The 17,462-nt window shown below is 38.7% G+C and overlaps 2 protein-coding genes across 5 annotated transcripts in view; one reads left to right on the top strand and one right to left on the bottom strand.

The window, feature by feature from the left end:
- Nucleotides 1–12,918, top strand: part of tbxas1 (thromboxane A synthase 1 (platelet)) — a 71,657-nt gene extending 58,739 nt beyond the window's left edge. For 2 of the 3 annotated variants that reach the window (XM_053622793.1, XM_053622794.1), the window contains exons 11-14: nt 8,552–8,640; nt 8,802–8,939; nt 11,923–12,085; nt 12,239–12,918. In XM_053622793.1, coding sequence (XP_053478768.1) covers nt 8,552–8,640; nt 8,802–8,939; nt 11,923–12,085; nt 12,239–12,331 — 483 coding nt within the window. In that variant the 3' untranslated portion in view covers nt 12,332–12,918. The remainder of the gene's footprint in view (nt 1–8,551; nt 8,641–8,801; nt 8,940–11,922; nt 12,086–12,238) is intronic. The other variant, XM_053622795.1, reaches the window with a different exon arrangement.
- A 259-nt stretch (nt 12,919–13,177) lies between these two features.
- The window catches only part of LOC128606563 (protein mono-ADP-ribosyltransferase PARP12-like), a 5,523-nt gene continuing 1,238 nt past the window's right edge, over nt 13,178–17,462 (bottom strand). For both annotated transcript variants that reach the window (XM_053622790.1, XM_053622791.1), the window contains exons 4-11: nt 16,736–16,862; nt 16,490–16,658; nt 16,130–16,250; nt 15,960–16,056; nt 15,802–15,877; nt 14,888–15,018; nt 14,617–14,768; nt 13,178–14,510 (exon numbers count right to left, since the gene is read on the bottom strand). In XM_053622790.1, the coding sequence (XP_053478765.1) occupies nt 14,257–14,510; nt 14,617–14,768; nt 14,888–15,018; nt 15,802–15,877; nt 15,960–16,056; nt 16,130–16,250; nt 16,490–16,658; nt 16,736–16,862 (1,127 nt within the window). In that variant the 3' untranslated portion in view covers nt 13,178–14,256. The remainder of the gene's footprint in view (nt 14,511–14,616; nt 14,769–14,887; nt 15,019–15,801; nt 15,878–15,959; nt 16,057–16,129; nt 16,251–16,489; nt 16,659–16,735; nt 16,863–17,462) is intronic.

Below are 17,462 nucleotides of genomic sequence, written 5' to 3'. Positions count from 1 at the left end.
AATGTTTTCATGTGAGATCTGTTTTAATGGATAGAGGTTTAAACATTACAAGATGCGTTTGCGCTATCATCAGGAGATTGTAAGTTCGAATCTGGATGATGCCATCTGTCATCAGGTGTCAAAGAGAATAATTAACAGAGGTCCCTGGGTATTAAACACTGCTATCCTCACTTCTCTGATGATTAAAATGGCTCGTATCAACATTGGATCTCAGCTCAGGTATACTATGTTTGATTCGCACCTCCAGGGTTTGGGATCGGAAACGACCTTCGGGGGTTTCCTCCGGGTACTCCAGCTTCCTCCCCCAGTCCAAAGACATGTTGTAGGCTGATTGGCATTTCCAAATTGTCCATAGTGTCTGAATGTGCCCTTTAATGGATTGGCATCAATCCATTGAAATTGTGTGTATATATACACACACAATTTCAATATATAATACAATATTTCATTTTGTCTGTATTTATTGCACATTTCATTCACTATATATTTCATTTATTGTTATAGTTACAAAAGAGGCTGCACATGCCTCATAGGAAACATGTGATAGATCTCATCCTTGCCAGTGGGTAGTTGCCGTGTGGCAGGAGAGAACTAGATAGTGGATAGGAATTACCAATATGGTAACTGCAAATTTGGAACAAAATGGGGGCAATAGGAATTACAATGAAAATATGGTACAGTATGAGATTTGGAACAAATGGTCAATTGCAGATTCAGCCTGCTCGGTTATTCAGCAAGGTAATATTTTCTCCGATTGCATATACCAGGGGTCATCAACTGGTGGACTATGGTCCAGATGCAGACCCAGCAAAGTATTTCATCAGACTGAATGATGCACTTGAAGAATACTGTAGCGGAATTGATCGATGTATGAAAAAAGAACTTGCTTTAGTGCGAACTCCAGTTTTCTAAACATTGCAGTTACTGTATTGATTGCATTTATGCCATTTCTACTGTATTCTATGCATTATGTAAATTATTTACCTGAAGGCAGCTCACTGAGAAATGAAAATGTTTCACAGACTGGTATAGATTTTTTTTTCCCCCTTCATATACACTTTCTGCCCTGATTAATGAAGTGAAGGCATGGGTGGTTAAAAAAAGATAGTCAACAACCAAAACCGAATGTTTAAAGATGACTGGACTACGAAATATGCTTTCATTCTCCACTTCAAAACAGTTCCAAAAGTTCAAAACAAGTGTCTCATCTGTTCAGAATTTGTAGTGTTAGTCAAAATTGGGAACATAAAGTGCCAGTGTGTAACAAAACTTAAAAATCTTATTTATAGCCATAAAATAATAATTAATGCTCATGCACTAAAAACTAACTCGTGTTACCTTTCAATCATGGTACTTGTTTATCCAGATGTTTGTAAGCAATGGATTTTATGTTGCTGGGCTTTGCAACTAGTTGGATATCTCTGTTATGTATTGTGACAAGAAAGCACAGGTTTTGAATCCATATTGTTTATTGCTGCTCTGTAATGTTTGTTAACTGAAGGCAAGCAGTTTTATTAGAAGGCTGGAAAATGTTATTTGCCCTGACTGTAATATCCATTTTCACAGTGCTCACCAGCAGTATGTTATTATCATTATGGCAAAACCTGCATACTTGCTTTGACTACGGGGAGCCTTATGACCTGTCATTTGAATTTCCATTACAGCTCTATTCTCAGGCACATCAAACTAAATTGAATAAAAGGTGCTCACAGTAGCAGTAAGTGCTAAATGCAGAGTCTATGCTGGCTGCTTTAATGGCTCGATCCCTGACGCACAGAGGGGCCATGTGAAGACCATAATGAGACTCAGACACATTGGAGGAGTTGAAACTGGCCAAAGCTAGACACAGGACTACAGAAAGCAGGGTTGATTTCCGGAAGGATTATAATATATGAGGCTCAAGATGGTGAGGAGCATGGGAATTGGTCCGAGAAGAGATCTTCTTCAGCCATCCCTGAGTTCATGCATTTTAATATAAACCTCTCAGAATCTTCTCTAAACATGCAGCTGAAATAAACCAGAGCAAACCATGTAATACAACTTTATTTTTTTTAAACACACATAAGCCCCTCTCTCTTCTAGGTCTGACTTCCTGATTCCCAGAAGTGCTCCTTGGGAGTGTTGTTGCAAAAATTATATTATATTTGTGACCATCTCATGTGGTTATGTTATTTTTTGCTTTACCCTCTGGTGTTTTGGAAAGCACATACTTATTTTCTCACACATGAGAGCGATCGCAAAGGCTGAATCATAAGCTTTGTGATTGAAAAGCAGTGTTTGCAGTGCAGCCACTTCCTGGCAGGTGGACAGTATGTGTGTGGGTGTGTGTGTGTGTGTGTGTGTGTGTGTGCATTCCTCAGTGTGATTGAAACTGTAATTTTCGGGTTCTGTAGCAATGCCCTATGTCTAGCCCATGATTTCTGACTCTAATAAGATAGAATCTTATTAGAAGATAGAGTAATCCTTACCTACAGATCTTCTAATGAGATTGCTGAATTCGGAAGTTTAAAAAGAATTATTGATGTCCTTTATTGATCTAACTACATAATGCTTGCAACCTGATGTATCTCTCTCGTTTCTTCTTTCCTTGTTACACTGATATACAGGATAGCACAAACAGTTTCTACATGTCTTTATACAACCACGCTGCAGAATTCTCAGTTCTGATTGGTCAGAAGGTGGTGATTTATTTTCTATAACAGCAGCATGGACAGGTATTGAGAGGTTTATATTAATGCACATGTTCTAATACGCTATCATTTCAATAGTAACAACTTACCCAGAGACTTTTATGGCAGACAGCATAAATATATATATATTTTTTTTAAAAAGCCGATGTGTAATCGTCTATATACACAAAAGTTTTCTGTGTGACAACATCCATCCATCCATCCATCCATTTTCCATGCCGCTTATTTTACACAGGGTCCTGGGGGGGACCTGAGTCAGGGCAAAAGGCAGGAATTGAACACCCAACCCCAGAAGTGCGAGGCAAACATGCTAACCACTAAGCCATTGTGCCCACTGTGACAATAGAGTGCCTTCCACTAATATTGGCACCCTTGGTAAATATGAGCAAAGGAGACTGTGAAAAATTGTCTTTATTGTTGAACCTTTTGATCTTTTGTTTAAAAGATTCATAAACATTCTCTGGGCTCATGGATATCAAACAATTGCAAAAACAACACAGGTTTATTTTTTAAAAATCTTTGTTCAATATAGGTGTGCAACAATTGTGAAAAGTATTTTTGTGAATTTTTTGAACAAAAGATCAAAAGGTTAAACAATAATAACAATTTTTCACAGCCTTCTTTGCTCATATTTACCAAGGGTGCCAATATTAGTGCAGGGCACTATATATTTAGCATTTTTGGAAGGAGTCTTGAGCACGTGAGTCAGGAGTAAAGCTGTAACTTTACGGTTTCTGACACAGGAAAGATTTCAGAACAGAGGGCTTGGTGGTTTCTCTTTAACATGATGAGCTTCCTTTTTTGTCTTGTTAACTTGGAAAGCTATTATATTATATTGTATTATATTATATTATATTATATTATAAACTGTTTATAGCTGCTATAATGTAAGTGACAATGGGAACTTCTTTTGTGGACATTAACATAACAGAAAAAGGTACAATATACTGATCTTTAATTAATAAAGCATTGTAATCATTGACAAATTGCTGTTGTGTAAGAGAAATGTGCTGTTATTGGAAACTAATCGATTTCAGAGTATCACATAACCTCATCATTATTATCCTATATCTATTCGGCCTCTGCTCCATGCAGTGCCCTTATACAGTAAATGTTCTCCTTTTCTGTATGTGGTTTTGTTCAGATCTCAGGTTGAATCCTCTCAATCACATGCTTTAGCTGTTCGTTACGTCTCCACCTCTCAAAAATGTTTGCCTTTCCTATTATTATCATCTTGAAAAGTGTTAGCATGAGTGCTATTGTGTCTGCAACTCAAACAAAACCGAACAGTGATTTTCTTGCCATGGGATTTTAATTAACAGTTTCTAATTATGTTTGGTTTTTCATTGTTCTGGCCTTGTCTGGCTTGAGCGTTGGCCAGTGTTGTATAACCCAGCTAGCTGTCAGTCTTTCGACCAGGGCTGTCTCTCGTTGATAAGGATACAGTCAAAGACGGTGATAGTCGTTCCAATTAAAATTGCTAATTAGCAATTTGGCCATGGAAACACAGTCACCAAGGAGAGTAATGACAGCCAAGGGCATGGGTTCAAGAGTTAAGGTGCCCGACCTCCACGTGACTGATATAAATTCTCGAGTCTCTTATTTGATTGCATTGTTCTGAAGTGAAACATCATGACTTATTTTACAATCTAACTGCATTTTATACACTTATTGAAAAGGACCTGCTGCTTGCATGACCAGTTAATCCGAGATGGCATGGCACTCGTCTCTCATGGCCATGTTGACTTTCTCTAGAGTACTTATTCTCATTCAGAAAGGGAGAAAGCCTTGCTGCTTTCTGTGCTGTTAGAAAACAATGCACATTGACACTGACTGCATTTGTGCATTAACAGCACCCTTGAGGCTTGTCTTGTTTGTGCACATATGCCTCCATCATTATCAATAACCATAAATAACAGTTTCTATGGAAACCCTATGACATGTAGGTGATCAGTAAGGGCACCTGCTGGCAGCCTGGCACTCGCTGCACTGTTTTCAATAACACTTAAGGCTCTGTATTTAAATGTGGGAATACAGTATAAATATGCAGGCACGGCTAATGATGGAATAGTGAATGAATGTCAAATACACTGTGGTCACACAAACCGACAAGAAAACTAAGGTTGCTCACTCCCACACAGACACTGAATGTTGAGGTTACACCTCCAGAAAAAAATCGTGGAGTAATTGGATGTTTGTCTATTGTCCCTGATGGGCCATGATGGGAATGAATGGCTAGGCATAAATAAGAAAGGCAGGCAGATGTGAGAAGGCAGGCTGCTGATAAGGGCCTCTGCTCTAAGCCCAGCTTATACCTCACACACAGGCAGAATGAATTTCATTTGCTGAAAAGAGCCTGACATTATTAATATCAAGGGGCTCAGAAATATGCAAAGAAAATGAGCTATTTTTGCAGGGTGCCTCTTTGAACATAGCAAAGCCTTTCCTTTTTTCCCCCTCTAGCAATATGTTTGAAGGCAATATGCGTAAGCTATTTTAGCTCGCCACATTTTTGTTGAGGTTTTGTGCTACACTGTAAAGCCTTTTGTCCTAGTGATTGTATGTTAGGGCTTTTAAAAGAGACCACCCCGAAGAATAGCGTAAACGTGTTCCTTTTTTACTTTATGAAATTGTATTACTGTGTCAGTTAAGGATTCTGAAAAGCGCAGTTTGTAGATATGCTTACTCTTACACCAAAAAATGTCAGGCCTTGTAAACATTTATTGCTTAGTAGAAATGTTTTATAGCCTAGATCTTACTCCTACAGTGCTTTTTTGGTGTGTTATTCTTACATAAAGAGAAGAATAAGGGAAAAGCTCATAGAGCTGCAGGACTACAGAAAAATGATGTCTATCCCTAGTTCCCATGACTGCGTCAATATCTTTATGTATAAATACAGTAATAGGACATGTGCATATGCCTGTAAAGGGCTGATTAAAAAAAAAAAAAAAAACGGCTATGAATAGTCAAACTTGTATAACTTTGTCAAGCCCTGGTCTTGTAGTGCCTTACGGTTCAGTGATGTGCAGCCTCCAGCCTCACTGGGTCCTCCATTAGCAGCTTAGTGCCAGTTCACAAACTTCTGTTATTCTGCTGTAGCTTCACTCCGGGCAGGGATGTAATTCCAAACAGAGCCCAGCTCATTTATTAGACCGGAAATATTTCTGCTTTTACCCTGTGCTGTGGATACAGCCAGCTGTCTTTCTGTCTGTTTTATGTTTGCCTTTGTGTTGAGTCTGCCTGGCTTTCAGTGCATGCCCAGTGTCACCAGGGGAAATACATGTACATCATGCATATACATTCACCAGCCACTTTACTAGGAACACTTAAACATCAGCTCATTCATGCAATTATCCAATCAGCCAGTCATGTGGTATAAAATCATGCAGATACAGGTCATAAGCTTCAGTTAAAGTTCAAATCAAAGACCAGAATGTGGGGAAAAATGTGACCTCAGTAATTATAACCATGGCATAGTTGTTGGTGTCAGACAGGGCTGACTTGAGTATTTGAGTAGAAACAGCTGATCTCCTGGGATCTTCACACACAACAGAGGCTAGAGTTTGCACAGAGTGGTTCAAAAATGAAACAAAAAACATTAAGTGAACACCAGTTTTGCAGGAGGAGATACCTTCTTGATGAAATGGGTCAAAGGAGAATGGCTAGACTGGTTTGAGAAAGACTATGGAGACTCAAATAACCTCTCTACAACCCTGGTGAGCAGAAAAGCTTCACATAATACACCACACACCAAACTCGAGGTGGATGAGCTATTACAGCAGAAGGCCACAACGGGTTCCTCTCCTGTCAGACAAGAACAGGAATATGAGGCAACAGTGGGCACAGGCTCACTCAAACCGGGGAGTTGAAGACTGAAAAGTTGTCACCTGGTCTTTCCTATAAATTATTTCAGTCTTGGCGGCACAGTGGCACCACTTTTAGTGTTGCTGTCTCACAGCTCCAGGGTCTTGAGTTCAGTCCTGAGTTCAGGTTACTGTCTCTGTGAAGTTTCGCATGTTTTCCAATGTCTGCATATGGGTTTCCTTCAGAAAACGTGCCAGTGGAATCTCTACTGAATGTGGTGGCCTGGCATCACAACCAGGGTTTATTCCTGGCACCAAGTGTTAATTGTGGAAGGTGCCAATCATTTTGAAACCAGAAAATTCAACAAAATTGTCCAACATTGAAAACTCCCATCCATCCAGTTTCCATACCACTTATTCTACACAGGGTTGCCTATAGGGGGAGCCTATCCCAGGGAACTCGGGGCACAAGGTGTGGAACACCCTGGATGGGGTGCCAACCTATTAGAGGGCATAATCGCACACACATTCACACACTATGGACAATTTGGAAAAGCCAGTCCACCTACAATGCATGTCTTTGGACTGGGGGACATGCAAACTCCGTGGACACAGGGTGGAGGTAGGATTCGAACCACCCACCTCAGAGGTGCGATCCAAACATTACTCCACCATACCCTCCATTGAAAACTTCATGCAGTATGTGCAAATATAAAACTATATCTACATAGGATGGATGTGTTTAAGTTCAAAATATCACTCATTGGATTATTCATTGTTGTTCATGTTACACAGGATATTCAACTTTGCTTTGTCATGAATGGGGTCAATAATTCTGGAGCTGTTAAAATTGAGTATATGATATGATATATTATGAAATCTAGTTTTCATGGCGCTTAAGAATAGTGTGTGTGTGTGTGTGAGAGAGAGAGAGAGAGAGAGAGAGAGAGAAACAGACAGACAGACATATGAGGATATGAAGATTGATATCTGGTGCACCTACACACTTTGGCAAAGTCATGTAGTATACTTTATTCACATTGTGCATTTGCTAGTCACATGTGCTCATTCTGTAGGCTTTGTACAAACAGAAAGAGAGTGCTGCATAACTCGTATTTATCTTAATTGACCCCTCTCACAGGACTATGAGACTTTTTTGATGACTGCAGCATGGAAAGATAAATTTTGGATGACACCTTAGGTGACTGTACTAGTGACAGCATTCATATTGTACCATTCTCCCTCTGAGCTTGCCCTTAGAGCAAGTTTTACTCCATATTTTCCCAGTATGCCTTTCAGGGAGTGTCTTATTGAAAGGCACATCTTTCACAGTGCATGTCTCCTTCCTCCCTGACTTTCCACCTAACCTTTCATTAAGGACATGTCACTCTGGTCTGGAATAGTGCAGCTGCCAATGAGAGGTGACAGTCCAGCCAGACGACGGGGGAGTGTGTGTGTGTGTGTGTGTGTGTGTAGCGTGGCAAGGCGTCTCCCTCGCCTTGCCTGGTCTTTTGGCCCTCCGGCTTCTACTTTCAGTGAGAAAGCAGAGTGATTTCAGGCAGCCGAGCCATTTATTATAGCCACACAGTGTCTGGCAGGCAGTGATGGGGGAAGGAGGAGGCTGGAGGGGTTCATAGACAGTCCGTGACCTCATATTCGCTGAGCCTTGCCCTCATTGAACGTTCTTACTCCTCTGTGTAGTGCTACATATATGTATAAATGGCATTAAAACAGAATAAATGAGCTATAAATAATTGATTGGTCAAATGCATTTGTAAATATGGGACCACAGGTGTCCAATGATTTAGTATTTAAACATTAAGATTTTATCAAACTATTATTATTTGGTGAACTTATAGAGTTCATGTAAGTGGGATATTTACATTAAATGACCTTTATTTTGAAAATAGATTTGAATTGTGTTGCACGGCTGCCCCCTGATGGATGTCAGGTATTACTACACTATACATAACAAAGGGAAAAGCTTCCATTAGAATGCAAATGCATGCATTTTCATGCCATTTCTGATGAATTTTCTGTTTCCACTGTTTCTTGTAGGGCTCAGCAGATTACACTAATATTCAGGAACTGAAGTATTTAGACATGGTGGTGTGTGAGGCTCTGAGACTGTATCCACCTGCCTTTAGGTACGGCAGCTACATAACAGGTCCATTTACTCGTTCACTGAAGTCTCTTCAGATCTTATTTTATTTTAGAAAAAATATATAACATTTATAGATTTACATTAAAACGTATTCACTGTAATGTTAATTTTGTGTGCTAGCATCTCTTTTTTGTTGCATTGCAGATATGCGCGCACTGTTGAGCGTGAATGTGTGGTGAATGGACAGTTGCTGCCTAAAGGAGCTACACTAGAGATAGCGGCAGGCTTCCTGCATTCTGACCCAGAGTACTGGCAGGAGCCGGAGAAATTCATACCTGAAAGGTATGAGGACTTTAATTCATTTACATATGCCAGTGGTGATATATACATAGCCACAGACTTTTTACACTTGTCTGTCTTCCTACTATTTTTTTTTTTAAATCGTTAAAACGATTTTAATGATTCGTCAGAAACTGTTTTTTTCCTGGTCAGGGTTTCATTGGATCCTGAGTCTAGCCTGGGAACACTGGGCATGAGGCAGGAATATATCCTCGATTGTATGCCAGTCAGTCGCAGGGCACAATGAACACACATAATCACGCACTCATTCGCACCTAGGGGCAATTTAGAGTCCAAAATCCACCTACGTGTGTATGTTTTTGTGAGGGGGAGGAAACCAGAGAACCTCGAGAAAACCCACGCACACACAGGGGAGAATTTGAGAAATTTCAGACAGACAGTAACTCGAGCTCAGGATCAAACCAGGGACCTTGAATATGCGAGGCAGCAACAATACTGCACTGTGCTACAGTGCCCCCAAACTAGATTATATTAAAGGAAAAAAAACCCTAACAATAATTCAAAATTATATAGCTGATCCATCTCTGGCCAAAGTCCTCATCTCTCTCTCGCTCTCTCTCGCTGAACTTTCCATTTTCCCCATTATCTCTCCCTGCTACTCCATCGTCCCTCAGCTCAGAGCCCATACCCTCTTTTTATTCTCAAAAGAGCCAGTCGTTTTATACCAGCTTATGACCTTAGGCTCCTGCTGTCCAACCAGTCCCCACTCACTACAGAAAACAATTATTTTGCTTGTTAATCTGTCTCTCTCAATGGCGTCTCAAGATGGCTAGAAAGCTAGAAGGGTCACTGGGTTCCTGTGCACCAAACATCATGCCCTTAAACAATTCACAGAACACTTATTATGATAAACTTACAGGGAGGAGGCATAGTGAGGATCTATGTTTGACCAAAGAGAGATATTTATTACAAAATACATAGTCATTATGGACATAATTATGCGTAATTACACTTGATCAATAGTAATGACATATAAACTTTTATTCACATGAATCCTGCAAGAAAATGAAAATCAGGATTGTACTAAATCCAAAGCTGTCCATTATATAACGTATTTGCCAAGAAATTTTTTTTTAAATCCATTATATAAGTTTATTGTTTATTTATAATTAGACGGTAAGCATTAGTCGGTTTTTGTAGTTGATGTGTTTGAAGCGAGGGAAATGGGCAGATATGAAGACTCCACTAATATTGGCACCCTTGCTAAATATGAGCAAAGAAGGCTGTGAAAAATTATTGGATATCAAATAATTGCAAACACAAAACAGGTTTATCCAAAAATATATATCTTGGTTAAATATAGGTATGCAACAATTATTGGCACCCCTATGCATTCATATGAGAAAAATATATTTGAAGTATATCCCCATTAATATTTAAAAAAAATTTAGTACACCTTGGTGACTAGGAACAGGAAATTGCTCAACCATGACTTCCTGTTTCCCAGGGGTATAAATATGAGGTAATTCATAGGCCAAATTCCCTTAATCATTCATAACAATGGGTAAGACCAAGGAATGTAGCTGTGATGTGTGGCAAAAGGTTGTTGAAATGGGAATCCATGAGAGCAGAGTATTTTGTGAATTTTTTAAACAAAAGATCAAAAGGTTAAAAAATACTGACAAATTTTCACAGCCTTCTTTGCTCACATTTACCAAGGGTGCTAATAATAGTGGAGGGCACTGTATATAGCTCAACTTTAGTCTTATCAGACCACATATCTTTTTCCAAAAGCTCTCAGATTTTTTAACATGGCCTTTCTCAGAAGTGGATTTCTTCTGGCCGCTCTCCCATAGAGGCTGGATCTGTGAAGAGCTGATGATATTCTGGAGGTCTCCACACGTTCTCCTGTTTCAGCCAGTGAGCTCTGGAACCCCTTCAGTGTTGTAACTGGTCTCTTGGACACTTCTCTGATATTTCCCTTCTCACTTGAGCACTTGGTTTGGCCTGATTTGGGTAGTGTCTGGGTTGTGTCATATTTTTTCCCATTTTGTTATAATGGATTTAACTGCACTCCTAAGAAGGTTCAAAGCTTATATATATATATATATATATATATATAAAACCTTCAGTGTTTTTTCCTTCCTAACAACTTCATCTCAAGGTTTCATGGACAGTTTGTTTGTCTTCAAGACAGCAGGACTGATCTGATCTGCCATTTTACCTGTGAGATGTCACCAAGTCAGAGCTGCACCTGCATTTAAAATGAACACAGTTTAACATATTTAGTGTGTGCTCTCGAATATTAAATACTAGTCCTAATTTAGATTACTAAATGTAAAGTCTGTTTCTGTTCAGACTTAATTTTTAAAAATAATTTTGAGGACATCTACATCCATCCATCCATCTGTTTTCTGTACCGTTTATCCTTACTGGGTCATGGGGAACCTGGAGCCAATCCCAGGAGGCATGGGACACAAGGAAGGGGACACCCTGGACGGGGTGCCAATCCATCACAGGGCACAATCACACACCCATTCACACACCCATTCATACACTACAGACACTTCTGAACATGCCAGTCAGCCTAAAATGCATGTCTTTGGACTCGGGGAGGAAACCGGAGTACCCGGAGGAAACCCCCGAAGCACAGGGAGAGCATGCAAGCTCCGCACACACAGGACCGCGGCGGGAATCGAACCCTCAACCCTGGCGGTGCTGGGAAACTGCTAGGAAATCTGTAATGCAAAGATGCCCTTCAAAAAGAATGACAATTAAATGCTCTGTACATTAAAAATGCTATAAAGAGCAGTAAACAGAGCAGTAAACAGAGCAGTAAACAGTAATAAACTACACAAAGTCAATAGTTGGTGTGTCAACACTTTGGAGGTTAAACCTGACAGAATTCATCATGATTTTTTCTGGAAAAGTGTTGTATTATGGAAAATGTTACCAGCTTCGGCAATCTGAACTTTAAAACAAATTGTAATGTCTACAAGCTGCTAATACATCCCTCCTGTCTCAGGTTTACCCCTGAAGCCAAGGCCAGTCGACACCCTTTTGTGTACATGCCATTTGGAGCTGGGCCTCGCAGCTGTGTGGGCATGAGACTGGCCCAGCTGGAGATTAGGATGGCACTGGTCAACATCTTAAAGACATTTAATGTGGTGGCGTGTAAGGACACAGAGGTGTGTTTATTTCACACTGTATAACTATAATATTAAAAAGGCATTGTGTTTAAACATAACCTACACACAACCAATCAAAATCAGATTTCTGAAGGCATTCTCTTATGTTCCTGGTTAAATCTTCTCTAACATGCCAGTTTTCTTGTCTTACAGGTTCCTCTTACATTAAAGTCAACTACCACCCTCGGACCCAAGAATGGAGTTTTTGTCAAAATTACCAAGAGAGAAAATTTTGCTCATGCCTAAAAATAGACAGTGATTCACACCTGAGTCATCTTCTATGACTCAGTGATTAGTAAGTGACTAACAAAGGATATGATTTGCTTGTATTTCCTGATTTTGTAAGTCGCTTTGGATAAAAAAGCATCTGCTTTTTGAATAAACTGAATAAATGTAAAATGTAAATAATTTGTATAGTTTAGTATGCTGAATAACTTTTATTTTACAACTATATAAGGTGCTTGGAATACATTTTAATTGCAGTGAAAATAACTTAGGCTAATGAAAGGTTACTGCATACAATAAACTGTTTGATTTGTAAGTAATTCAGCCTAATTATATAAACTGATGTTCCTAATCTCTTTTACATTTGATTTTTTTTGTAAATGAGAAATTGCTTTCCTCATTGTAAATCTACACAGAAGGACAAAATATTATCATATTGGGATCGATACCAAGGAATAACAACAGAAGGAACAAAGTGTGACTCATCAGACTAATGTTTAATGTGAAATTCCTTTCAAAAGACTGTAGGTTGCACTGGCATGCCACCTGTATATTAAAAATATATAATTCGTAGGCAGAATGATATAGAAATGTGTATTTTCCATTTATTATTATTATTATTATTATTATTATTATTATTATTATATTACCAGAAGGTGGTGTTGTAGCACAAGCTGTCCTCGTGTGTGGGGTGTAGTTGTTGTTTCAAGCAGTTGCAAAGTGTTGACCTACTTAAGTATCCAGGAGCACAAAAAAAAAAAACCTCATGGTTTTGTAATTTAGCACAGCATCTTTGCTGTTGTCACATACTGTATGGCCATTTTGCCCAGTGAGAAGTACCTGAGGCATGATAAACGAAGTGGATTCTCTAGTAGTGGAGTAGAGACAACATATCCAAACTGCATCCTCTAAAAAAAATCTTTCTTTATACATGTAAAGCTTTGTAACTGTTACACAATATATCCTGCATCACCACTCTGTGACTTTATAAGGTACCAACTCTTCTCAAATAACAGATCATAGCTGATTGCACCACACTCGGGAGACAAAATCTAAAGCCGGACACTTATTTCTGTGGCAAAAAGAAATGCAAAAAAATGAAAAGGACACACTGACTCATATGCCAATGGTGCATATTTTGTCATTTTAATATATATCTAAACATACCCATAATTATCCATCAAAGACCTTTTGTTCTTCACTCGCAGAACCGACACAAATTTGTGCACTAGCATAATAGAATATAACTAAGATGCTCTGTGTAGCTACACGGGCCTCGGTTGCTGAAGCATCCTAATGTGAGCTTGATTTACTAAAGCTAACACAAAATCTCACATTTTTATCATTCAAGATGCCATAAAATTAAATGTTTCCCCATGATTACACCATCATGCTACATTTGTATATGTGAATGGAAAACAATGTACTTAGTGATGCTTTAAGTATAATAATATAATAAAGAGGATTTTGAAATCCCAAACCTTCAGAACCCAATGCAATATATATATATATATATGAGTATCAGTTATTAAAGTCTTCAATAACTTTGAAGGCCATAAAAGGTAGCAGACAACAATAACAACCACGACAGCAAACATGTCATTAGAAAACAGAACACTGTTTAGAACCATTACACTGGAAACCCTCCCGACCCCTACCTTTTCATATTGGAAACTCATAGACTGTGTACTCAATAGACACAGTTATGCCATTATCATGTGTTCAATAATAATGTAAGATTTCCAGTGAGATTTTCAGCTCCTCGTTTCTTAAAAGAACGTGGCAGTGATCGTTTTCAGACTGCTCAATCAAACCTAATTCCCACAAAAGGATTTAGGGAAAGGTCACATTTTATAAAGTTTAGAGTGATTTAAACAGATTATCAGCATTGAAGGACACTAATGTGTCTGGTAGATATTGCCATCAGGTGCCATTATGTCAGCTCCTTAAGAGTATTCAATGATGTACTCAGGATAGATCTGGTACTTCTCAAAGATGACAAAAATACTAGGGTCAGTTTCCTTGTCCACACAGCTATCATAAAAACCCGGCTTGTGTTTCTTCTGTGGAGGCCGAGCCAAACAGCTGGATCCTTTGATGAATTCTCCAACAAGGACAAGCGCAACAAACATCATCTTCAGGCCGCATTTGGATTTAGTGTATTTATCTGAGTACTTGGCATCTCTGGCAAAGTAACTTCCTGTTACGTAACAGACAATAAATATAAATATAACTTGTATATCTGTATTTAAAAAAATCTGTATTATTGAATTAGGATTATGGATAGTTGTTGGATATGTTGCTACCTTTCCCATAAGATGTTCCATGTTTACCACAGACCCTCCAATCAAAGTTCTGCTCACAAATAGCATCTTTTAGAGCTGGATCTGTGCCATGGAAGAGATAACGCTCATATACATCTCCTCCTCCATTCCTCTCCACCATCTGTTCTTTCTGCCTGAAGAAAAAAGAATTGATCACTTAAATGGATTAAACTGTAAATCTTGAAGGGACATTCTTATAAGCAAATTCTACTGTTAGGGTTGTTAGGTGACTGATTTTTATAAATATCCATACCACTGAAAGACCTTCCACAGAGAAGGATTCTGCAGTCTCTGCATGTTGGAAATTCTGCTACTAGGCATCGTAGCATTAAAAATTGACTCCACCTTTCGGTACTCGTCTGTACCCTTTGAAAGTGTTATAAGCTGAAAGGAATATTTTAGCAAATCTTCAGTAATCCAGTAATGACAGCTCTTGTGATACACAGCTAAAAATATATATCTTAGCAAGTGAAAATATTTCGAATGTGGTAAAGGTTATTATGAATCAAATATAATATTATTCAGCCTGTTTTTAGATACTTTTACATTTTCTTATTATTCTAGTGGCAAATCCATCCAACCATCCATCCACTTTCTATACCGCTTATCCTACAGGGTCATGGGGAGCCTGGAGCCTATCCCAGGGAGCATGGGGCACAAGGCGGGGTACACCCTGGACAGGGTGCCAATCTATCACAGGGCACAATCACATACACATTCACACACCCATTCATACACTACGGACACTTTGGATATGCCAGTCAGCCTACCATGCATGTCTTTGGACTGGGGGAAGAAACCGGAGTACCCGGAGAAAACCCCCACAGCACAGGGAGAACATGCAAACTCCACACATACAGGGTAGCGGCGGGAATTGAACCCACAACCCTGGAGGTGTGAGGCCAATGAATAGAACAAGATTTTTTTTTCTTATTTCAAACTTGAAATTAGTAAACATAATAATAATAAGAAGAAGAAGAAGAAGAAGAAAGTCTAGATATAGGATTAATAATCAGTATTGTAATAGGAAGTACTAGATTTGATTTGACATTAAAAGATATTTTCATTTCTAAAATATAATTTTTTGCAGTCTACCAGAGTTTCGTAATCAACTGCATTTTTATTATATTTCATTAAGCTTTAAGTGAAGTTGAGTAAACTACATACCTTGTAGGTGAATTCGGGAAGGGCTTCTTTGTCCCAATAATCAGGGACATTTGTCGGGGACGAACTGCAGCTGTCACTGGTGTGGGAATATGGGAACACATTAAGGATCATATTAACAAACACATCCTTAAAAACACTGCACTACATTAAGATGATACCTTTTTACTTTCCTCTGAACCTCTTCAGCAGACACAAATCTAGGCCTCCTCCGAATGTATCGTATTGTCTTGTGCTTAATGTTTTGCTGATACATTTCTGCATTTGAAATCTCAGTATGTAAATTCAATTAATTGGACATATAATAGTAGGTCTAGGACTTTGGACATACCTTTGAAGTTAAGAATATACTCATGACTCTCAGATCTGAATGGTAGTTTATCATTAGGATCTTTGAGGTAAACCTCTTCCAGGCATTTTGATGTAATCAAAGCCTTACGCTTTGCATCCTCCTGCATAATACATTTCACTGTAAAACACTTGACATCTGACTTGTTATTTTAAGTACTTTTTCTACCAAAGTATACCAGATCAGAAATGTGAACGTAAGATATTTCCTTATTTGAATATAGTGTTCATAAAAGAAAAGCAGACTATGGTTATGCTGCTAGACATTAATGGACATACTGCTTTTACTTCTATTGTATAATGCCAACCTAATCTAGGCTTTATGAAAGAAGAAATAACCAACCCCACAGCCATATTCAATCCATCTTCCCTTTTCATCCTTCCAGTACCAAAGCCAGTTAGTGGTCAGGATAAAGTGAGGTGGTTTGTTAACAGAGGTTGCTGTGGATAGACGACGAACCTGCATCCGGTCATATGTCATAGATTCGAAGTCCACCTGTGTAAACCCGATACTAGGGCAAAGACACGATTGTTATTATGAGTAAGGCTTTCATACCGTCATGCTATCATCTCAATAATCTACAAATACCTCCTGTCATTATTTGGATTACAGTAGGCCCTCTCAATATCCTCTCCATTTGAGAAGTCTTTCCAGGTTCCACTGTTTAAATACTGCCATTTATAAGGCAGATGATGATGTACACGGGAACATTTCTCTAAAGAGGAAACACAATATCAAAGAGGCATTAATTGTGTCAATCAAACAAAACACACAGCTGCAGGAGATTAAGTGAAAGCACTAGCCCAGTTTTGGTAATCCAATGAAAATAGTGGTGGCTCATCCATAAGGCAAGGTAGGGCAGAGCCCAATCATATGTATTAGCTAATTAGCTCAATCCTAATTCACAGCTCAGTTGACATGCTAATTAACTCTTTTTTAAGTGAGTAACGATTTTAAAAATGTCGCTATTTTACAGATAAAACCTGATGTTCCATTGATTTGCTCACTTTTCTAGATGTTGTGCAATCATGCCATCATTTAGCTCCATAGACCTTTTGACCTTGTGGTCAAAAATGGGAATTACAACAAGCTCTAATAGAGGCCCACTGGGGCAGGAATCATGCTGCACCATACATATTTGACAATTTTCAGGCGAAGAGGTGCAGTGGACAGAACTATGTTGCCATGTCTGTGATTTTTATGCCAAAATTGCACTTTTAAAAAAATACTTTTATAGCAAATATTTGGAATTAAAACTATTTAAGTATATAAGTACCATTCATTTGATGGTGACCTTGTTTCCCATGTAATGGAA

Source organism: Ictalurus furcatus, chromosome 4 (assembly GCF_023375685.1).
Source record: "Ictalurus furcatus strain D&B chromosome 4, Billie_1.0, whole genome shotgun sequence".
Lineage (NCBI taxonomy): Eukaryota > Metazoa > Chordata > Actinopteri > Siluriformes > Ictaluridae > Ictalurus > Ictalurus furcatus.
Note: the sequence above shows the minus strand (reverse complement) of the source record. Positions and strands in the feature narration are given on the sequence as shown.